The sequence below is a fragment of the Macrotis lagotis genome, chromosome 4 (assembly GCF_037893015.1).
Source record: "Macrotis lagotis isolate mMagLag1 chromosome 4, bilby.v1.9.chrom.fasta, whole genome shotgun sequence".
NCBI classification, from domain to species: Eukaryota; Metazoa; Chordata; class Mammalia; order Peramelemorphia; family Peramelidae; genus Macrotis; species Macrotis lagotis.
The window spans coordinates 208,118,217-208,143,113 of record NC_133661.1 but is presented as its reverse complement, the minus strand read 5'-3'; the positions used below and the strand labels follow the sequence as shown (position 1 = coordinate 208,143,113).

General features: G+C 36.4%; 1 protein-coding gene across 1 annotated transcript in view; it reads left to right on the top strand.

Moving 5' to 3' along the window:
* NPAS3 (neuronal PAS domain protein 3) overlaps positions 1 to 24,897 on the top strand; it is a 1,122,614-nt gene that overhangs the window by 926,712 nt on the left and 171,005 nt on the right. The window contains 1 exon segment of the mRNA XM_074235345.1: positions 11,853 to 12,027. Within this exon segment, the coding sequence (XP_074091446.1) occupies positions 11,853 to 12,027 (175 nt within the window).

The following is a 24,897-nucleotide window of genomic DNA, read 5'->3' as shown; positions in this document are numbered from 1 at the left end:
AACTTCATGTTTAGCAACTTGTATATGGCAGACATCAATTTGACCTGAGATATGCGGATGAGAATGTATGCATAGTCCATAAGCCCAAAGACACCATGCGATGAAGACTTTTCACATCTGAATGGTTTATCAATTTGGCAATAATACTGATTATCATTTGATCAAATTAGCTACAGTCTAGGTGATGGAGTGGATACAGTGCTGAGCCTAGAGCCAGGAAGGCCTGAGTTCAAATTTGGCCTCAAAAACTTATTAGCTATGTGACACTGGGCAAATCACTTCACCCTGTTTGCTTCAGTTTCCTCATCTATAAAATGAGCTGAAGAAGGAAATGGCAAACCACTCCAGTATTTTTGTCAAGAAAACTCCAAATGGGATCACAGGGAGTCAGACACATCTGAAAGGACAGAATAGCAATAACAACAATAAATGTGCCCAATCTTCTCCTCCAATTTACTCATTTACTTCATCCTCCTAAGGAACAAGAAAGCCCATCTAAAATGTTCTATGGAATGACAAACTAAATTATAGTCAAAAGAGGACTGGTCCAGAAATCCAGAGATCTGAGTTCTATTCTTATGCCTACCACTAACTAGCTGTGCTGCCTTGGACCAGTCACTTTACATAACTTCCTCCTTTGCAAAAATTAGGGCTGTAGACTAAATCATCTCTAAAGTCCTTTCCAGCTCTAAAGTCTATGACTCGATGACTCTTGTCTTCTGGGTCCAGACTGATTCAATAAAGCCCTTTTTAGAATTTCATCCTTCTAAGATGCATGTTAGACACTGAACCCAGTGTCTGCCTGTAGGAGATTATGTAAGAAACCACTTGGTCTCCCTGGACCTTACAAGGAATAGATGCATGCTTTTCTAAAAGGAAAACAAAACCTAGGTATTGCACATCAGATTCATCTGGGAGGGACGGCACATACTTGTAAGCCGAGGGTTATTTTCTTTGAGGGGTGGGGGAGAGGATTATTCTGGCAGGAATTTTCATTCTACCTCATCATCCTGATACAGGAACTTTTCTTTCTTCTTGTACTAATTTATACAAGTATCCCTGTAAAAGGCCCCTTGCTTTTATGCATTTTTCCCCTTCAGATAAGTCAGCAAATACATGGAATGAGACAGAGCAGTAAAGAACATCAAATTTCTGTCAAAACAGTTCATAAATATTCAGTATAGTTCTGCACCATGTAGAAAGTTATGAAGATGGCATTAAGATACCAGTAAATCTAAGGGGAAAACCTATGCTAATCGAGATCTTCCATCTTATTACATTTTATTCTTTTATCACATTATTATCCTTCAATAATATAAATGTTAACCAAAAATAACGTCACAGATTTCACAGCCTGCTTCCATGGGACATCATCTTTGTGATCCACAAATCACAAATCAGTATTCCCCCAGCTGACCTCAAAGCTTCATCCATTTGGAGGATGCTTAGAGGAACACGAAGAGAGCATTGGACCTCGAGTCAGGAAGAATGAATTTTGGAGACATAGTATTGGTATTATTTTGGTATTATTTTGGAGATATAGTATTTGTATTATTCCTATTATTATTATTTGCTATATCTCCAAGGCAATTGCCATCACCATGGTGCCCCATCAGCCACAAGAGCTAGGACTTAGAGCATTAAGATTTCCAAAGGACATTACAAATCAATCCTTACAAGCACCATGGAATATAGGTGTTATTTTTGCCCCATTTTATAAATGAGGATACTGAAACATAGGATAAGTGACTTATTTAGGTTTGCATAGCTAGGGAGAGAAATGATCTTTTCTCTCTTATATTAATAACCATTTAACCTTTAGGGAGATATAGATAAATTTCTTTGACCAATACTGAGTTATCAGTGTTACATACTCATACCCTTATTAGAATAAGCTCACTCTTATTCATTTTCTTAACCAATCTGAGTTGATTGTCTCCCTCAGGAATACCTACTCTCCCAAGGACATATAAATATTGACTGGCTTCCCTGAGGGGTTTCTGGCATTTGAAAGTGTCACTGACTCCTTTAAAATTATCTTATATATTTTATTCATATATTTATTTATATTTATTTTAATTTTAGATTTTAAAATTTAAATAAAATATTAATGATATATAAATTTTAATTATAATCTAATAATAAATAATTTTAATTTCCATGATTAATAAAATTATTAATTACCCAGAAACTTTATCTCTCAAACTTGTTGACTTCGAGTCTACAAGAATTTCCAAGTCTAACTCCATCAGAGCTGTCACACTAGTAATTGTCTAAGGCTGGATTTGAACTCCCATATTCCTAATCCTCAGTCTAGTGCTCCATCCAGTCTGCCATCTGGCAGCCTATAGGTATTAGTAGTACCCGATGACCTTCTTTCCATTATTTCTTATGATTTTCAATGAATCAGAGTGTCCAACCAGAAAGGACATTTTATTGTCAGCTGTTGTAGTCTAACCTAAGATCTCAAAACACTGGCTAATGAAAGATTGTTTCTTCTCACAAAGAAGTTGGCAATTCCTACTCTGGATGATAGGTGCTCATTTGATTCCTGAATTGAAAAAAATGATTTTTATGTGCTCATGTAACATCTTAAAATATCCATGCTTCTCTGTATTAATCTTTATATAAAAAATATTCATTTTTTAAAAAGAATAAAATTACTTCTTGCTTTTCCTGTTGAATTAAGATAGGCTTCGTAATCCTCCTTTTTTGCAAGCTTCCACTTAAAACTGTATTTCTTTGGAGTTGACTTTACAATGTTGATGCCTCTTTGCTTATTTGTAGTGAACCCCTTCTATCAAAAGAAACATTCTGGAGTCCTAAATTCAATAAGGCACACTGTTAGTACTATACTGTAGTTAAAAAGTATTGCCCACTCCAGGGGGGCAAGCAAAGGCTATTGACATGCTTGCTTGATGTATGAAAAAACAAATTAGTCCCCCATCCTTTCTACCAGCAGGGTACAATGACCCAGCATGTAAAAGTCAACTCAAACTGCTGTATAGCATATTAACTTTTTTTTTGGTCAGGAAAAATTCAGACTAACCAAATCAACTGTGTCTTGTTTGCAAATTGTATCGCTAAGTGAATGTGGAATAATTTTGGGAGAGGGATAGGTTTTAGGTGACTGTGATTCATGAGGGAGGGCTGATGGTTGTTCAGTTTGTCATGGGGGAACTTGTAAGAGTGAAGCAAGAGGTGGAGAGAGGGGAGAAGAATAAAGAAAAGCAATTATCTTTCTGACTAACTTAGTAATGCAAACTTTGTTCTATAATCTAGTGTCTCTCTGAAATTGCTGAGTGTATTTCCATTGTTTCTTCTAAAAGAAGGTATTAAGGGTGGTTAGGTGGCACAATGGATAAAGCACCAGCCTTGGAGTCAGGAGTACCTGGGTTCAAATCCAGTCTCAGACACTTAGTAATTACCTAGCTGTGTGGCCTTGGGCAAGCCACTTAACCCCATTTGCCTTGCAAAAAACCTTAAAAAAAAAGAAGGAATTAAGGAAAAGAAGTAGCTCTTTGGTGTTCTCCATTAATCTTAAGGTTTCTGTATATGGGTAGTTATGTGGTGCAGTAGATAGAGTGCTAGGTCTGGAGTCCTGAAGAACTGAGTTAAAATGTGACCTCAGACGGTTCCTAACTGTTTACTCTGGGCAAGTCATTAACCCTGTTGGACTCAGTTGTCTCATCTCTAAAATGAGAAGTAAATGGCAAACCACTCCAATATCTTTGATAAGAAAACCACAAATGTGGACAACAACTGAACAACAATTGGTCTCATCTAGTTGATAGGGAAATTCAAAAATACTCTGTTAGTCATGCTTTATTTTTTGTTCTGTGATACAAAGGAAATAATTTCTCAAGTAGCAAATGAAGCCCTATTTTATGCCAGTATGTAAAGAGACAGAATAATGTGCAATTTTTTTTTAAAATAAGGTCTCACACTTGCCCACTATCCCAGAGATGTGGGTCAGTAAAATATTCTTTTCATTATTCAGAAGAGCAAATAATAAAAGAAAAAAAGCAATAACTTTCTAATTAAGATATCTTTATTAAGATATAGATGATCACACCAATGGTCGATATTAGTATGTTTTTTCTAATCTTCTACTGGTGGTGATTTGAAGTAATAATTAAAGTAGTAGGAGGAAATGTAGTTTGATTTTCATGGAGCTTTGTTATAAATCAAATGATGAGGATACTGGGGCAGACTGTAAGGCAAAAACTACAGTCCTGCCAAGAACTGGAAAACCCATCCAGGTTGGTTGTGAGAGGTAGGCACTGTACTGCAAGTGAGATATGTTCAGAAAGACTTCTAGTCTACAAGAATTTCCAAGTCTAACTCCATCAGAGCTGTTTTGCAATGACTGAAGGTGGAACACTGGTGAATGTCCCAAAGCTACAAGTAAAGAGAGAAGGAAGATGAAGAGAAGTCCAGAAAGAGTAGTGAGGGAGGAGGGAGGAGACACATGATAGTCCAATGAGGAAATTACCAATCAGGAGAATGAGGACTCAGGGTGGAGATTTCCCCAGGATTGGAAAACTGTAGGCAAAGAAGTCCAGACTGTGAAGTAAGGCACCAGTTTGGTGAAATATGAACACCATGTTACCCTGTGGTGTAAATTCTAAATATGCAGCAGGAAATCTATCTGGATCCTGAAGCAAGTTAAGAACAGATACAGGGAATATGTTTTTTTTTTAAATTTTGAATATTTGAAGACAAAAAGCAATGAGTTTCTTCTGCTCATTTGTACGACTTCTTCCTTCCTAGAGACAAGTTCGATGATATGGTTGATACAACACTCAATCTAGAGTAAGGAAGGTGTAAATTCAAATCTAGCCTTACTAGCTGTTTGATCCTGTGCAAGACACTTAACTTTTGTCTACCTCAGTTTCCTTATCTATAAAATAGGGATAACAAAAGCACCTACCTCCCAAGGTAAAGTGAAATAATGATTGTAAAGCACTTAACTCATAACTGGTATATAAAGAATATTATGGAAATGTTAGTTATTATTAATATTCCTTTGGGCTTCTAGTAGAGGTTCTACAACATAAAACTATAACTATGGTAGGGCCCAAGTATGGCAAAATGTAGGGACTGCCAATATCACAATCTTAGTGAAATTTTCCTCCCCTTGCCCCAAGTGACTACATGTGGATACACTGATCTCCCATCCCCCTATCATGCTCCCTTGATAACAGGAACCTTATCTCAGTGTGTATAACCTTCCCTAGAAGTAAACTCTGGTTCATTTCCCCATTCTACACCACATACCTCATCCTACCAACAAGTACTGGTCCTTCAAATGGAAATCTCACAGTATTCTAAAGTATACTTCCCAACCCCTTAGTGGACATAGCCCAGGTAAGATCCTCCCTTTCCTCACTTACCATTCCCTCCTTACTTATTCAGTGCACAAAAATTCCTAGTTGTGGCTAAGTTAGAATAGAGAAGCTATTTCTACTCTTAGTTATCATGTCCTCATGGAAAAGAGCAGAGTTAAATGTCAGGAGACCTGTATGATCTGCATTGCCCAACTTAAGGGTACCTATGACTTTAAATTGAAACCACGAGCATAAGCCTCAGCAACAGGAGACCTGGATATTGTTCTTAAATTAACATTATTTAAAATCATATAATTATATTGGTAGGGTGACTTTGGACAAGTTATAACATCTCTGGACTTGTGTTTCCTCATATGGAAAGTTAGAGAGTTGGATGAGTGATCTCTAATGTCCTTCCAGCCCTAATATTTTTTGAAATGAAAACATTTCAAAGAAATGAAAATGTACATTTTCAAATATACCTCTGCCTACTTAGACAACATAGCAAAATGGATTCACTCAATGCATGTGACTGTGGGCAAATAACTCATTCTCTCTGAGCTTTGGCTTTATCATCTGAAAAATGGCAATGATAATACCTGACCTAAATACTTGATGGGTATTGGGTTGTTATTGTTCTTGACTGAAGTGCAAATTGTCTAAAATGATAAAGATTCCAGGGTTTTGATGAGTACAAGAGGTCTGGGCAAAAGCCAGAGTGGAGCCATGGATGTGAACATTTATAATATTCCTGCTGGACTTTGGATGAGGGACTAAGATTCTGTTTTTCTGTGATTTTCCATAAGAGAAGCTAGGAGGCCTGTTTTTTCTGTTCACCTGTCTCTTTATTTTCTGTCCCCCAGACCTCATTGAACAGAAAATGTTTCCACATTCTAGAGATTGATTTTAGTTACCATGGTCATGGTCATAAGAAAACCAGGGGCACTACACAATGGAAGATCAAAGAGATCTTTAAGAAGGATGATATTAGAATACTTATGGATACTACTGGCAAATAAGGAAATTTGTATCCAAAGAGAAGAGAGAGAAGCACAAAGCAACAAAGACATTTATTAAATACTTACTATATGTAAGACACTGTGTTAAGTTGTGTGAGGGATAGAAGTACAAGCCAAAATTTTGGGCACTTATATTCTATTGGTTGAAAACAATATATAAATACATGTAAGCTGAAAAGAATGGTGGAGTTGTAGGATATTATGATAATATAGATTCAATTCAACCTTAAGATTCATTATTTTTTCTAATTGAGTGTAGCAGGGTCATAAGAATCCTTGCAAAATTTGGGCTTTAGAGCCCTGAAAAAGTGTGGACATCAGGACAGAGGCTTATACAGTCATTACTATGAAAGGGGGTTGGGCAACTCCTTTCCTAGAGAATCTAGCCAGAACCCAAAATTTGGGTGAGAACTGGGACCCCAAAAAGAGTTTTCATAGTAATGAAACCCTGAAGATGATGATGACTCAAGAACAGTCCCACTACACAGCAACTACACAGGCAAGTCTCACTACACAGGCAAGAAGTTGTAGTAGCAGAAAACAAGGGACTTTGGTAGGCCAGGATGGAAGTTAAGGGCAGAGAGGACAAGATTATTCTTGCTTGCATCAAAGAAAAGGAGGGCAGTACAGAGGAATTACAAGCTCTCTTCTTCCTAAAGGGACATTTGCTTCAGTTGCTACTCTCAAGTTGTATGTTCACTATTTGTCTGGTATACCTTCTCCATCTTAGAACTCATTTACCAGGATTTCATTTGGCATTGGACCCATTTCTTTGCCTTCTTTTTCCTCTTTATGATCAGATGAATGGCAATAGTTAGACATTCTGTTGGGCATTGAAAGAGCTCTAACAGAACCCCACCTTCTTATTTTATTCTTTGAACATCCACACACCAAAAAGAAAGACTAGATGGAAAAATATTCTCAGTTAGCTTAGAATACCTCAGAAACTTGCTCAGATACATGGGCTACTGAAACAGAATAAAGTTACACTATCCAGAAGGTATGTACCTTCCCCCATTCCTTCTGTAAAGTAACCACACATCCCAAACATACTCCACTATAGTAGACTATAAGTTCCATGAGAGTAGAGACTGAGTCTTATGATAATTTTATGCTTCCCTTATCATCTAGAGGGCTCAGCATGCAGAAACCTTGTTGAGTGATGAGAATTGTGCTAGTTGTGGAGTCAGGAAAGATCTGCATTCAAATTTTTCTCAGGAACTTAAATAGACAATAGAACAAATCACTTAGTCCTCTGTGAGTCTTGGTTACCTCATTTGTAAAATAAGTATAATAATAACTGATAATAACTGTAGTATGTCATGAAATTTCCATGAAGGTCAGACAGGAATCTGTGTGTGTGTGTGTGTGTGTGTGTGTATGTGTGTGTGTGTGAACTTCTTAAGCCTGAAAGTAGTCTATAACTGTGATCTATTATTTATGAGTAGCATCTTGATATACTGGGTAAAGAGAATGGGACATGGCACATATAGTAAAGCAAACTTGGAATCACAAGATATGGATTCAAATCCCAACCATGAAGTTTACTACGTGTATGGACTTGCCTAGTCACTTAACTTCCATGAGACTCAGTTTCCTTAACTGTAAAATTAGTCAGTTAGACTAAGGAAAAGAGAAGGGAATATATAGTGCTTACAACTTGCCAAGGAAGGCATTATTATTATTGTCACCTTTTTAAATTTGAGGAAACTGAGTAAACAAAAGTTAAGTGACTTTCCCAGGGTCATGCATCTGGAATATCTCTAAAGTTGCATTTGAATTCAGATCTTCCTGATTCTAAGTCCACTTTTATTGTCTGAAATATCTAAATGCCTAAATAGAATCTGTAGCTATTCCCAGCTTAGAGTTACAATACTATGGTTTAAATCAGCATTATTTGATTTTATATGTCAGATCTATTGCTTAATATTTAAGGGACTATAGGCATGTCTCTTACTATCTCTGACCTTTAGTTTCTTCATCTGTAAAATGGGAATAAAAACCTTTATAATATCTGCCTCTTTGGGTTTTTGTAAAGCTTGTACGAAATAGAGTAGGTCAAATACTTTTCAAATCCTAAAATGCTAAATAAATATCAGATTTTACTATTCTGAGATCCCATGCATATTCACCACCCTTCTGAAGTGAAGCGGGACTTCTCACACAGATCATATGCCTGTAGTTGGATTCAGTGATGCTTCTAATAGGAATGCAAGTGTAGATAAAGTCTATCTACATAGAATTCTGGTTACTGTGTACATGGTTGTGAATGTTGGGAAAATTTACTTATATAACAGTTACTTACATAACACTAAACCTTATAGTCATTTTATGGGTAAAATAATCACCCTTTCTATGAATCTTTCCATCAAGCATAGCAATATTTTTTTTAGTCTGGCCAGTAGTAGAATAACTAAAACCAATGATGCTGAGGTACATATATCTAGTATAAGAAAATAGGGCCCCTTTCCTCAAGATCTGAGCCCCATTGTCTTGAGCTTAACCCCTCTGCTTCCAATTAATGACCTTTGTTGAAACTAAACGAGGTAATGAATAGAGCACTGGATTTATAATCAGAAAGACATGAATTTGAATTCTGACACTCACTAGTTTTGTGATCCTGAGCAAGTCATTTAATCTCTCCCATGAGGCCTCAGATTTATTATAAAATGGGAATAATTATGGCATGTCCCTCACAGGGTTATTTTAAAGATCAAATGAGATACATATGCCAAATGCTTTGTAAGCCTTGAAATGCTGTGTAAATATTATTTATTACCATCATTACTATCACTGCCACTTGACCAGCATTTACTCGTGACTAGATTCTCCATAGGGGTAGCTAAGTGGCACAATAGATAAAATGCTGAGTCTAGAATCAGGAAGACTCTTCTTCCTGAGTCCAAATCCAGATATTTGCTGACTTTGTAACTTTGGGCAAGTCACTTGACTCTCTCAGTTTCTTCATCTGTAAAATGAGTTGGAGAGGAAATGGCAAACCACTCCAGTATCTTTGTCAAGAAAACCTCAAATGGGACCTGTACTGAAATAACTGAATAATAAAAGGCAAGACTAACCCCATGTGAGGCAGCCAGTCATTTAAAAATCGTAATCATGTGCCAAATCCTGTGCTACAAAGAAAAGCAAAAACAGTATCTGACCTCATGGAGCTTACATTTTAATGGAGGGGAGGGGATATAAATGAGTAGGTCTCTATACTTGCTCTATATCAGAGTAGGAGGAAGGCAGCCTGAGAGAGGAAGGCATTAGCAGCAGGAGCATCAAAAAAGGTCTGTGTGAATATTTAATAATCAGGAACCCGAGAAATCTACAGTATTTTCCACTCCGATGTTGTCAGCTTATCACAATCTGTAGCCTGTGCTGAAAGACGTGCTGGGGTATTAAATAAAAGATAGAGTTTGAGGAAACTGACAGAAATAGTTTATTAAAGAACTGCAATTTGCCTCCATGCAAGATGAGAGCGACTTTCTCATATTCGCTAATCCCCAAACAAAATAACCATCAAGAAATATTAAAATACACATTTTATTAGTTTCATTTAATTTCTTAATTGCTCAAATTCAGTTTACCAATTTATTGCTGTGTGAAACGCTTAGAGGCAATGCGTACATTAAAGGGATTATTTACATGTAATCCCTCCCTCCCAGAGGAGAGGAACCGATCACTTATGAATCCTGATTTAGACTCTGTAACAATACCAGATGAATGAAATAGTTATTGTAAAATGATATAGTCAGTAGACAAATAATATCATAGCAGAACGTCATTTAATAGCCACAAAAATGTACTTCATTTTTAACAAGAGGTATGTAAGCTTCTTTCAGGAAGTACTGGTAATCAAACTGAAAATCAGCTTCTCATTTCTTTGGCTTGTTCTGCTTTTAATGGACAGATATTGGCTATATGTTGCCTGTTAAGATTTTAATCAAATAGTGACTGGAAGTAGATGTTATGATCTAACCAGAACTGGAAGTTCCATGCAATATGGTAACTTCGAGTGATATGCTTCCAGATAGTTTATAACAGCTTGCCCGATACCAAATATGAATCTGGAGGGATGATAAAGAAGAGAGAAAGAAAGGAAAGAAAGGTCACAGAATCAGGAAACATACAACTAGCAAGACCCTTAGAGATCAGGTAACCTGACGTATTTGCTTTACAGATGAGGAAGCTAAGGTCCAGAGAAGCCAACTGACTTCTCCAAAGTCACAAATGTAGCATCAGAACAGAGATATGACCCTACAGCCTTTTCACTCTAAATCTAAGGATTATTCCAATGCACCTGATCCAACTAAGTCACTTGTGAAAAGATGTAAAGAATAGCCAGTTTCCATGAGCTGTGTAAGCTGATCTACTAACCATTAAACAACTTAGGACAGGAAAAGTCCATTAGTGACCTGAAAAACATCTTTTTCTTATCCTGTTGCTGAAGCCTCTCTCTTTTCTGTACTACCTGTAACCTCAGTTAATTTCTTTTGGCAGCATTATTTTTGCACTTGGAAAAAAGATGAGAAATATAAGATGGAGGTTTGGGGGAGGGTGTCTACTGAAATTAGTCCCTCCTAGCAACAGTCATTGCTCCCTTATTCAGCCCATAATCCAAACTAAAATTGGTGAATCGTGCAGGATTTCAGCCAGTCTGACTTCTCTGGTTTTCTTATATTCATTGCTCTGCATTGGTAGTCAGCCTAACCACATACAAAATAAAACATAAAAAACTACCCTCGAGAAGATTTGTACCATCTATTTTATTAGATGGAAGTCAGAACAAGCTGATACCAACAGCGGAAAAAAAACCCCAAAACTCACTGGCTTAGACCCAAGCTGACCTTTTTTTCATGTGGAAAATTCTCTATGTGATTACAGAGCTAATGAGTAATATTTAATGAAAACATTATGTCTCCTCATATATTCCTAAACAGCACCTTTTTACATTTAAATTTACATAGAAATAAGTCCTTTGTACTGCCTACATATATATATATATATATATATATATATATATATATATATATATATATATAAATGCATCCAAGAAGAAATAAAGCAGAACCATATTTTCATGAAGCCTGTTCTCTTTGCTGAAAACTAAACCATCTAGACAATTATCTAGATACTTGGTCTATGCAACCCCAAACATTCAAATATTTGGTGCCACTAATCTAGTTTTACAAGTCAAAGGTTTTAGTAAGGTTTTTTCCCCATCCTTTAAACAGGGCTAAATATTTGCCACATAAGGGTAGAATAGAAATACTCTGATTTTCTTTGGGTTCAGTGATGTTTCAGTAACCCACACCTTAAAACTAAGCAAGACAGGTTCTATGCTGACTGCTAATATAGCCTCTGTTTCTTAGGCTGGGCCAGATTTGCATTTCTATTCAGTGCCTCACTTAATAGGACCTTGAAGTTGGAAATGAAAAAGCGAGTAACTCTTCTCTTTTCCTTTTTTTCCTTCCTCTCCCACCATTTCTCATCTCCCTAGGTGGAACTGACAGGCAGCAGTGTGTTTGACTATGTCCACCCAGGAGACCATGTGGAAATGGCAGAGCAGTTGGGCATGAAGCTTCCGCCCGGGCGAGGCCTCCTCTCACAGGGGACAGCAGAGGATGGAGCCAGCTCAGCGTCTTCATCTTCTCAGTCTGAGACCCCTGAACCAGGTGGGAATTGCAATCACAATGAGTGGGTTGGCGGGCAGGACCTTTACCAAATGATTGAGCTCAAGTTGCTGGTGTGAAGAGACTATAAATAGGTCTAATGGTATTTAACAATGCTGTGCAAGGCTTTCGGTTCTTTGCAGTAATTAAATCAGGAAGAGATTTGAAAATAAAGAGACATTTTAATAAGTATAATAGCAAAGATCTAATTTTGGTTGAACAATACATACAAAAGGCATTAGTTTCTTTAGTTTTTTCTTTCAGATGACTGAAAAAGGTTCTGATTTAGAATACCCTCTTCTTGGATTGTTTCAGTGGCTAAATGCAATGTACTTATTTATTATTCAGCAAAATCCATGAATAGGTTTGTGTATAATGAAAAGTACTGGGCACATGCAGAATTCTTGGTTCCTATTTTTTTTTTAGCATCAGAAGGTACTTGAAAGATGTGAACAGATAAATTAAGGCTAAAAAGAAAACAGTAATGGCTACATTTTAAACTGCCTTTCCACCCTCAGTATTTAATTAGATCAATTGTATAGAGGAATGAACAGAGGTGACATTCCTCATTGGGATTCCTTCCAGGCCTCTTATAGACTTTGCATTCAGAATGTTCCCATTTTCATTGTGTTGTACTGATGATAATTTAAGTATTAGGGGAAAATCCATTTATAAATTAAACAAAATGACTTGATATCCATCAGTCCCCTAGTTCATCAAGCTGTTCAAACACGGGGAAGATTGGCTGGTCGGCCTGGGTCTTCCGAGAGCTCTGGTAATTAGATCTGCGAAGGATTTATTCTTTGCTGATTGGGGCTTTAAATTAATTGAAGTTCCACATTTGTGGTTTTGTCCTTTTTGTACTTTTTTAGAGGAGATATTTCATATTCTTGTGTGGTGGAGTGCTTGGCCAAGCAGCAGTGGTTTAAATGTTAATTTTTCTCATGAGAAGTTTAAGATTTTTAATGAATCAAGCCCTGATTTGAAGTGCAAAGTTTTATTTGCTTACTTGGGAAATTATTTTTGTACTCTTTAAAGATGTTTGTACTGTACTTGATCTGTTGTTTTAAAACAGATTCATAAGGCAAAAAAATATTTTATTAGGAGAGAAAAATGGAGAAACAAATCTCAGGGTCAATATTGGAGCCCTTGAGCTGATAAAGAAAAAAAAATAATTCTTTCCAGGCTCCTTCAGCAAGATACTAACTGCATCTTGGCTTTACATAGTAGGTTTACATACAAAAAAAGAAAGAAGGAAAAAAAGAAGAGTATTACCTTAGAGAAATGTTGAACCAGTCCTTATTACCTAATAATAGAAAAGGACAGAAGTATACTCTGGCCTTTACAGATGTTGTTCTAGACTGGTCACAGCTTAGTGGTTTGGAATGTTTGTAATTTTTAAACTGCTGGACACCGACCTAAAGAAACCAATTATTTGACAGTCCTTTTCTTTCAGTACCCATTCTCCTGTAAGCAGCCTCTGTCACAAGATAGGTTCAAAAACTCATCACATGTTTCATTTGAGATATTCCTGGTCCTAAATTATCATGACTCAAAATAGGACTAGACCTGATATTAAACCACACCTTCTAATGAAATATCCATATAGACAAAATGACTCTCATCAAATTCTTAGAGAGTTCATCTTTTGTCTCCCATCCATTATTACCTTCCTAGAATAGTCTTAGAGCTTCACTAATCCTTCCCTCTTTCTAAATTGAGTGCTGGTCTTTTTACCCAGATGACTCACTACCTGAAAAGGACAGATATTTTTCCTGAGTTTTTTTCCCCTGTTCTCCTCAAGAATCTCCCTGGCTTCCCAGTAGAAGTAAAAAGCACGAGTGTCATTACCAAATAACAACTTTTGTTGTGGACATGGCAGCCCCAGTAAAAAGAGTTTCTCCCCTCCTTGCATGTGATTTAGGGGGTCTTATGAGTGACTGTTATCCTTTCTTTGTGTTGAAAATCCTTGGTTTGGGCCATTTCAGAACTTCCCTTCTTAATAACATTGAGATTGACTGCTCAAGTACTGAAAAGCTGCTGAAGGTGCTACCTTTAACCAAATATCTTCACTAATGCAGATGATCCCTCTAAGGGAATTAGTTAAAAAGTTAGTGTCAGGCACTACATCCCAAAGCTGCTTATGTTTCTTAAAAGCTGAAGGAATTTTAACTAGATTTTCAGAATCTTAATAACGTGGAAGAGTGTTTATGTTCATAGCGACATAATCTTTTAAACTATGTTAAGACACAGTGTTTTTTTTTTAATAGCAGTGTAATTTGGGGGAAAAGGTCTACAAATATATGAGTATTATGAAAATGAAGAGGCTAGTAGGTGCAGAATTTTTCAGAAGCCTTGTGATGTGTTCAGTGTAGCATTACTAAATGACTGAAATCTAAATAACATTTGGCATTATAATAAAAGGAAATAAGGGACTAAACTAGCCTAAGAGGCAATGATACTGGGCTGTAATAAGAATTCTATTGCTTTGAGCAGCCAGTCCTTTGATTGTCTTGTCTTAAATCAGTCTGAAGATAATGAAAGGAAATAATAAAAGGAAAGATCTTGACTGTATAGCCAACCCAAACACATACTTTGTATGTGTGCATGTGTCTTTCTTGATAGTTGAGTAAATATGATATTTCTTTTAATATTCAGCCCTTAGATCCTAAAGAAACTCCTAGGGCATATGAAGAGGAAATGGATTGCCTGGGTTAAAAAAAATTATCAAGTAAAAGATTATCCCCCTATAAAGGTTGATTTGTCCATTTTGGAGAATGCTTTCCTTAACCTGCAGTCTCCCATGATATTGTTGAACTCGGAATCTCTGGACCATATAGCCTGAATGCTTAATTTACTCTCCATAGATCTTATATCTTTTCATTCCTTTTAATGGTTCCACAGTCTTGGGATTATGATTGCCATACTCTTCTTTTAATAAATTCAGCATAGCTACTGTTAAGTACTCAATAAATGGAAAACCAGCTGTTTCCAAAGAATGCTAAAGAAATTTAGAAAAATCTTCCAGTTTTCAAAACAAAGATCCCTGTTTCTGAAGTTAAGTTATAGAATGACTGTGGTCAATTGTTCTTTTTATTTATTATTTTTTTTATTTTTAAAGAAAAAGTTTCCTTTTCTGTTGCAAAAGCTGTTTTTAGCTTCCTGGTAATAAGCTCTTAACTGTAGGTCTACCGTCAGGAATAACATCTCCCAGCCCTGCTTTAGAGTGAATTGAGCCAGGACGAGGGTCCTTGCAGCTTATTGAATGGGTGAGAGCTCATAGAAGGAGAAATCAATACTACACCAGGATTTAGACAACTTAGCAAAATGTATGAGACAGTACTTTGGGTGAAGAATAACTACAACAGCAAATTTAACCCATTGATTCTCTGAGATACTGTATTCCTTTAAAAGTTTTAACTGTAAGCCAGACTGTGATGGGATAAAAAAGGAACAGGTTGAGATAGTCATTTGCTATGTAATTTTTGAGTGTGTTTCTTCCATTAAATGTTGCCTAAATTACTAAACTCAACAGACATCTTCATTATCAAAACAGAGTCATTGAGGCCCTTACACAGATGCTTTTGTCTATGAGATTAAGGAAATTTGATCAGATCCTGCTCTGACTGGAAAAAACTGGAAACAACTCATTTTTGCAGACTTTCATGTTCATCTCTCTAAGGAGTTCATTAGAAGATTCCCCACTAGATGATGGGATAACAGGTACAAATGGCAGACAAGGAGACAATAAGGAATTTCAGTATTCATCTGAAGACAGGCTCAGTGCTTTGTTCCAAAAGGCACATGGATGGGAGATACCTGTAGTTTGACAGTTGAATTATTTACTGCCTAGTGTAGTTTTCTGAAATAGCTCCAGTTTCCTATCAATGAGCTGAATTTAGAAGTCAGGCAAGGGAGACCATCTTACTAACCCAGCATCCAACCCTGGTCCCAAGACAGTGTGACTGTATCTACAGCACTTTCTGCTGTACTGCAAATGTCAAACAGAAGGTATAATGGATTTAATATTAGTGCTGGCCAAGGTGTTGAGGGAGCTGTTAATAATGTCACTCCAGTTATTGATCTGAAGCCTTTAAAAATCAAAGAAAAGTGAGAGATCCCCTACTGGGGAAAAGGCACAACAGTGACTGGTTTTTATTGCCAATATATTTCTACATATAGAGTGCTAACTTTCTGGAATTATGTGATCATCATTAATCTCTGAGAGATTTTTAGAATCATTAAGTGGTAAAATAATATCAGGGTGGGGGGACCAGAGAGGGAGGGTAGGATTTATACTCATGCTAATGCTACAAAGTCTAGCCTACTTCCTTAACATGATAAAGAGAGCTTTTGTGCAAGGATTGCAAGATGCTCACAATATCAGTATAAGAATTCAAATGGTAAGGAAGGTTATTCCTGATGAAGTCAATGGGCTGGCAGGATTTCCAAGTACTTTGAGTCTGTTACCCTCCTCAATCACATAGTCATTTGTTTGAGTCCAATTCCACTTCTACTTAAACTCTGAGTACCAAATCATGTAGTGACTGCTTTAAAATCGGATTGGATTTTGTGCTTACAATTAGTGCACCTTTTCAGGAGCCTGTCTAATCCTTCAATCTGCATGGCAGTTTGTATACTCTGAAATCCTCGCTTTCCGTAGTCCCTAACTAATAAATGAAATTAAAATGTATAATTTATGTTGAATGTTTATCAAACTGTAAACACACATTTAATTCCCTTCCATATTCATACAACATAAGCAAAGATAAATCCATCAGATAACTTACCACAGTTATCTCTGATGGATTGAATGTGAAATTTGTCTCTTCTATATAGCTAGAACAAAAGCCAGGAAGGTACATGTCACCATAAGCTAGTCTTATTTTGGTTAATGACGTCTGCATGTAAAAATGTTGAACATACCACACAGAAAGTGGTTTCACTATTTTCATTGTTGCCAGTGAAAGTTATAAGGTAATATTAAGGTGGTACATTTTGGCAATGTTCTCATTAAAAAAGAAAAAACTCCTGAGGGCAGTATATGTACCTTAATTATTGTTCATCTTTAGAAATAAAATACATTTCTAATACATTTCTCCCTATTTCATTACAAAATCTATTTGATGTTGCTCTGAGAAAATGATGAATAAATTCAAAAAAGCAAATTAGTATTAGTATAAGCTTTCTGTTCTAAAGTGAATTCATTTGGCTTTAAAGGTGAACATGAACAATGTCTGTTTTCCCTTAGATAGTAACATCTCTTGGATAATAGTCATTTTATGTGATAGCAAAAATGGCAATCTCATTTTCTATAGCACCCCCAGCAGAGTTACAAGATGTCTTCCAGAAGGAGAGATAAGTGCCCATATTTTCTTTTTCTTTAATTGAAGTATAGATACTAGAAATATCAATCAATTAAACAATCAGTACACATTTATTAAGTTATACTATTTGCCAAACATTGTGCTAGCACTAGAAATACAAAAAGAAACAAAAGATAGTCCCTGCCCTCTAAAAGCTGACAATCGAATGGTATATATCAATGAGATATATATCAACTGCACTTTAGCATATGTGCTTATTACTGAGAATAAGATAATGTTCAAAATACCCTGGTACTTGCAGCAGTTCTTCTGGAGCAATCACTCAAAAAGTCAATTCTCTCTTATCCATAAATAGGCTGCCTTTCAGGTCTAGCTTCTGTATTCCATAACTGCAGATCTACGCTACCCATCCCAGCTCTTTGGACCTTGTTCTCGTTATCATTTCAAAAATGAAAAGAACCTGCCAGTGAAGTTGCTCTAGTTGTAGAAAAGCAACCTCTTTTACTTTCAGGAATCAGACTCTGTGGCATTAGTCTGTCTTTCCCTTCTGGGTTCTCCTATTCGTCAGTTCCCCCATTTTGCACTTCAAAAAAGTATAATAAAATTTTATGCAATTGAATATGGTGATATCATGGGAGTGTGACAAATAACCATAGAATCATTGGAGGAGTGACCTCTCTTATCAAAGTAAACAAGACATTAAATTATAAGGACAAATTTTCCTAAGCCCACAATAATAATAATAATAGAATCAATATTAGTTTTAGATCCATTATTTTGAAGCAGTTATGTCCTAGCTCTGCGGATCATAATTCTGCTGTTTCTTTACCTGTGGTGATAGGTGGAATTTTTTTAAATGTTTCTCTAAAATAAAGCTCAAGCTAAGTTGCTAACAGGTAACCTATTTTTTTCTCTGCATTTCAACAAAACATGTCCAAGTTGGATGCTTGATAATTACAATTTATAGGTTCAATTTATAAAGCTCTTACCTCCTTGAACAAAGCACACAAGTCATTTGTTCTTAATACATACCACTACACAGAAATCTCTCTCCTGTCAAAATTATACCATTCTGGATTCTTCATCTGCACTAAACAGTAGACTTACAAAGGATAAGTTACCTGGCATTGACTAAGCCTTGCAGGGTGCATAGATCAGAAGAGGCAAAATTGGTCGAAAACCATTTCCACCCCTAGTGAGCAATTTACTCACGATTGCTTTGGGGAAAATGCTGGAAATATTGCTTCTGTGCAAAGTTTTCAACATTCAGTTGTCAGTATTTTGCCAAACAGATCTTCTGTGAGCCTTGTTCTTTTGAAACAAAGCTGTTCCTGGGGCTGCTGTGATAATAGTTGGCATTAATAGAGTACTCCATGTATCCAAAGCACAGCAACTGGTAATTACAGGAGTTAATTCATACTATCTACCTCTGAGGGAGGTCAGTGCCGTTATCCCTGTTTTACAACCAGGCAAAATGAATCACAGACTGTGTGAGTGTTTGCCCAAGGCCACCTAAGTCAATGGCTGAGCCAAGATTAGAAGTGAACCTCCAACAGTCCAGGGCTGGACTGGAGGAGAGGAGAGTCCAAGGACTGAATAGCAGGAGAATGAGAAGGGACCTTGGGAGAAAAAGTCACCTGCAGGTCCTCTGGGGAAGAGAAGAGAGACTTCTTCTCTAAATCAAAAATCTCTATGCATACAGGGTTGAGATCTGTACATAGTTGTCATTATTTTGAACAAACCCAAGATTTCATTTTTTTCTGAGAAATGATCTAGATGAAAAAACTCAATCTGGAAGTGCTGGTTAGCACCTCCCACTAGAGCAGTTAGCTATCTCTCCCACTAGATTGGGAAGGACTATCTTCTGCCTTTCTTTGTATCCCCAGCGCTTAGCACAATGCCTGCTTAATTACTTACATATTTTTAAAAAAGAGTCTTAGAGTTGCCTAAACAAAGCACTCAAAAGTTAAGTGATATGCCCAGACTAACATAGTCAAAATATGATAAGTAGAACTTGAACCCAGGCCTTCCTCACTCTGAGGCCTAATCTTTACTTGATGTTGCTCTGAGAAGATGATGAAAAAAATTCAGAAAAGAGAATTAGTATTAGTGTAAGCTTTCTGTTCTAAGCTTATGTGAATACTAATTTTCTTTTTTGAATTTTCTCATCATTTGAATTTTCCCATCATTTTGAATTTTCTATTCTAAAGTGGATTCCTTTGGTTCTAAAGGTGAACATGAGCAATATTTATTTTTCTTATTATGATAATTTCTCTTGAATAATTCTCATAGCCTATTTTTAAAAAACGAGAACACTGCCAAAATGGACCATCTTAACATTAGCTTATGACTCTCATTTCCATCGTGGGTCATAAGTAACACTATATCCATACTTTTCTCATACTGTGACTTTTTTCTTATGTCTTCCCAAAGATCTTCTACAGAAGATAAATTTAACTTGTTGGAGACCATCCTTAAGCAATTTTCCTAATTTATGGGTAATCACAATACATATCCTCTTCATGTTTTTCCATTCAAATAAAGTTTCTTCTTCAGAAAAACCTATTGAGGTGGATAATGCCACTATGATCTTTGAGAGGTAGCATTGTATTCCATAAGCTTGCTCTCCTCTAGGCATCTTCTCTAGTATTGGGACATGCCTCACTCTATGAAGAAGAAGGAAATTCCAATTCTCCAGAGAACAACTATATTCACCATTCCCAAAAGCCTGATACCTAAAAACTACTTGAGAAACTTCTGCTACCCTTAATTTATCCCCACCAGTTTCAGTGACCTGAATCCATGATCCAACATTGAGAGCAAATAGTTGCTTTCAAGCCAATGTGATGGTACATATCTGTAATCCTTGCTACTTGAGAAGCTAGGATTGGTAGATCACTTGATCAGAAATTCTGAGTTACAATGAATTAAATTAATCAGGAGTTCTCACTAAGTCTAGGTAAGTCAATATGGTAGGCCCTTGGGAGCAATTTCTGTGCCAGTCATTCTTGAAATAAGGTCAGTAAGTAACTGCTGCTCTTCCAGCCTTAGCAAGCTGGAAAAGCTGCTTCAGATTTTCATACTAACTTTATGACTTTGTGCAAGTCACTTAATTTCTCCATGCTTCAGTAAGTATCTGGGGGCAGCATTTGAACTCAGATCTTCCAGACTCTTCTGTCTAGCTTTCTATCCATGTTACCACATAGCTAATAAAAGAGGCAATTGCACTAGATGATCTCCTAGTTCCCTTGTAGTTTTAAATCTGCTGTGTTATAAATAGATATGTCTTACAGTCTCCTTTCCTCCCCATATAGCATCTCATTTGCCTCACTCTCTGGACAGCATTATCTGAAAAATAAGAGAATGGACAAAACTCATCTCAACTCCAGAACTTTCATTTCTAACTACATGCATGGAGAAGCGTAATGTTGTTTTTTTTGCATATTGTGCATTGGGAATTTCCATGAAGTGTTGCAGTCTCCTATTTCACCATGGATTCAGGTCACTGAAACTGGTGAAGGATAAATGAAGGGCAGCAGAAACTTCTCAATTGGGTTTTAGGCATCAGGTCTTGGGAGATGGATTCCCTGAAGAACTATAGTTGTTCCCTCCTTCTTCATAGAGTGACTAGAACAGGATATCTTATGGAGTAGACAAGTTAAACTGTGGAACAGACAGGTTGTGACACTTCTCATTTTCTTGGACCTCGTTTTCCAAATAATGGAATTATTCATTGTCTTGACCTAGAAAGCAGCTTGGTGGTGGAGTAGATATAGCACTTCTCAGGAAAGATTATTTGAGTTGTTATTATTGGTGCTTCATTCTCAAAGGAGATCAATGACATCACAAGAGTGATGTCTTTACTTGTGTGTGAATTAGATTTATGAGAGGCAGAGCTGCTCAAAGATATCAGCCTCACTCTCTTCTCCAGTCATTGAAGTCCAATGGCAGGACAAAAGTCAAGATCACTGACGTGGGTCATCCAAGAAAATTTCAAATCTGGCCTCAGACATTTACTAGCTGTGGCATACTGGGCAAGTTATTTAATTACTACCCTTAAATAAAAGTAATAATGCTTGAACTTCTTATTTCATAAGGTTCTTACTAGAGAAGCACTTTATTAACTATGTAGCATTATAGTTGTGAAGAATTTTTATTTAATTTACTAATGTAACTGATCCAGACTCCAGAAAAGTAAAGAATTAGAAGAAATATTTACAATATTTTTACTTTGTGTTAATTGAAATATATTGCATTTATCTGATTCAATAAATTCATCCCTATAGTTATTAAAAGGCCATTGGAGGCAAATCACTGTAATAGACACTGAATTAAATGCAAAGATATATAAAGCACCAAGTGCATTTCCTTCTGGGGGCTTACAGTAAGTAGATATGTATGAGTAGAGATTTAAAGGTGAGGAAAGATTTGCCCAACAATATAACTATAATAAAATAGAATATAAATACTTGAAAGTACAAAATACTATCTAAGATCTAAGGAAGAAGAGATCAGGGAAGGCCTCATGTGGGAAGTGACATGTGGGTTAGGCCTAGAATGACAGTGAGATTTCACTGGAGATTGGAATGGGAAGGACATATGAACCTTGGGGAATAGAATGAGTAGAAGCAGAGAAACAAGCCAGCAGAGGAATGTTTGACTGTATTGGATGTGGAATACCTAAAGGAAAAGTGACAAGAGATAAAGACAAAGAGGAAGTTTAGCAACCTATTTCAGAAAGCCTTCTGTGTCGTACTAGGGAGATTTTCATTTTCAATAATGGAATTCTATGAATCAAATTCGTGAATTAGGAAGATTAATTTGACAGTGGTGTGTAAAATGGATTGCATGGGAAAGACTGAAGGAAAACTAGTTAAGTGCAGCTACAGTAGTCTAGAATGTAATGAAGTTCTAAAATGATAATAGCTAACATTTATATAGTGATTATTACTGTCCTGAGCTCATTACAATTATTATCTCATTTGATCCCCACAACAACCTGGAAGGTGGATGTTATTATCCTTATTTTACAGATGATGCAAAAGGTTAAGTGACTTGCATAGGGTCACACAAGCTATTAAATATCTGAGACCAAATTTGAACTCAGGTCTTCCTGACTCCAGGCCTAGAACTCTATGAACTGTACCACCTAGGTGGCAATGTAAACAGAAAGTAAAGATAGAAGTGGCATATTTCAGAAGTGGAATTCAATGGCCTTGGCAATTCAAGAGTTGATGCAATTTAGTGAAAGACTACTACATCTGGGTTTAAATTACTGATCTGACATTGTGAATTGTGTCACTGTGGACAAATCACTTACTCCCCAAGCCTCTGTTTCTTCATCTGGACAACAGAAACAATGAAAGGTGAACTGAGGTAACACATGGCCCAGTGGATAAAGGGCTAACCTTGGAGACTGAAAGGCCAGAGTTCAAATCTTGTTTGGGTAATGTGACCATGTCCACATCACTTTATCTCTCCATGCCCTAAGCAAGCACCTAAGATTATAAAGTTTAGATGCATTGCTATCCTATATCTGGAAAAAATGTTCCAAGATTGGGAATTTCTTACATTGATGAAATCACTGGTCCAAACCTTCCCTCACACAAAAAATATTCACATGACCTACTTTATAGGATTGATGTCTGGAAAATACTGTAAACTTTAAATCACTGAATAAAAAAAATGTTGTTGTTACTATTACTGGCATGTGATTGGATGAGAAGAGAGGAATCAAGGGATTACTTCAGTCTTCATCCTGAGTGATCTGGTGATGAGAATGGCATTTATGGAAATAAACAAGTCAGGGAAAGAAGGAGATTTTGAAGGAAAAAGTTTGCATTGGAATCTGTTGAGTTGGATGTGTCAACATCCAGTAAGCAAATGGAAATGCAGGTTAGGGCTTCAAAAATGAGGCAAAAGTTGAAGGTATTGATACAGGAATAGTGGTGAAAACTGAAGATGTGGGAAGTGCCAAAGGAGATGGTATAGAGAGGAGAGAAGGGGATAAGAGATGAGAGGAGAAAGGAAAAAAAGAGGAGAGGACAGGATAAGATTGTAGGAGAAAAGAAGAGATGAGAGGAAAGAGGAGAGGAGACAAGAAGATGAGAAGAGCAGGGTTGAGAGATTAGAAGAGAAAAAGGTGATGATAGGAGAAGAGAGATATTGAAGAGAAGAATCATGGTAAATGGTTATATAAAAGAGTAAGGGAAAGGAAGAGGAGTTAATGAAAAATACAGAGTTGGAATGATTGTGTGTAGAAGAACCAGGAGAGTTCAGTTGATATAACAAAAATAGTAGTAATAAAAGAAAAGAACTCCTATTACTACTGATATTTAGTACTTTAAAGTATGCAGATTGCATTATTTTACCCAATCCTTGCAACAATCCTATGAGACAAATATTTAAGGGACCATTAATTTTAATTTAAAGATGAGTAAACTGAAGATCAAAGGGCTTAATTTGCCCAGATCACATAGCTAGTGTTGGAAAGGGACTTTAACTTGCGTCTCTCCTGACTCCAGGGTGAATGACCATCAGAGCCAGATGCTGCAAAGTAGCAAAGGATGCTCAGAATGAAAAGAAAACATAAAATTTGGCAAGTACAATGGAAAGGGATCTTTGGAATTATCTAGCTCAAATTCTAATGAATCACAAATTTCATCCACAACATCCCAGACAAGTCTCCACATATATATGGTGAGGAGGAACTTCCATTCCCTCCTCAAAAGGGCAGTTCATTCTTCCCTAGGACAATTTTGTTATTTTCATCTCTACCTTGTTCTGTATTTTTCTGTGAACATGATATTTTACACACCCCCAAGTATAAAATTCATTCTTTGGCTGGGATTGTTACATTTTTGTCTTTATATTAGCAGCATCTATTCTTATTGTCTTGAATATAATGAGGAGTTAGCAAGAATTTTAGAGTTGTATGGGATATTAATGACCATCAAATCCAACTCATGGCTATAAAGGAATGCTTACTACAACATACACAAAGCTCTACTTAAAGAACATGAAGGAAAGTTATCTATTACTGCCCAATACAAATTTTTTAATAGAATGGTAAGAGTTTGCTGTTGTTTTTTTTTCCTGATGATGAGCAAAAATATGTTTCTCTATCAGTTTCATCTATTAATAAAATAGTTCTGCTTCTTGGGGACAAGACAAAAGACAAAATCTATTTTTCATATGTGAATTTCACTTCAGATGATATTATAGTACATAAGTCTTCTTGTCTCCAGGCTTTGGCTGATCTCCATTTAGTGTGATGTCTAGTCCCTTCATTATCCTAGTCACCAACTCTGGAAACATTCCATTCCAGCTTATGCCTATCCCTTAAAAGATTGGAACCAAGAATTAGATAAAGCTCCATGACAGGTATCTTTACATTTTTGTCTTTATATTACCAGCATCTAGACTATTGTCTTGAATATGATGAGAGGTTAGCAACATGGAATTTTAGAATTAGTGGCCATCAAATCCAACTCATATCTACAATGGAATCCTTATTACAACATACATGAGCATCTGCTTAAAGATC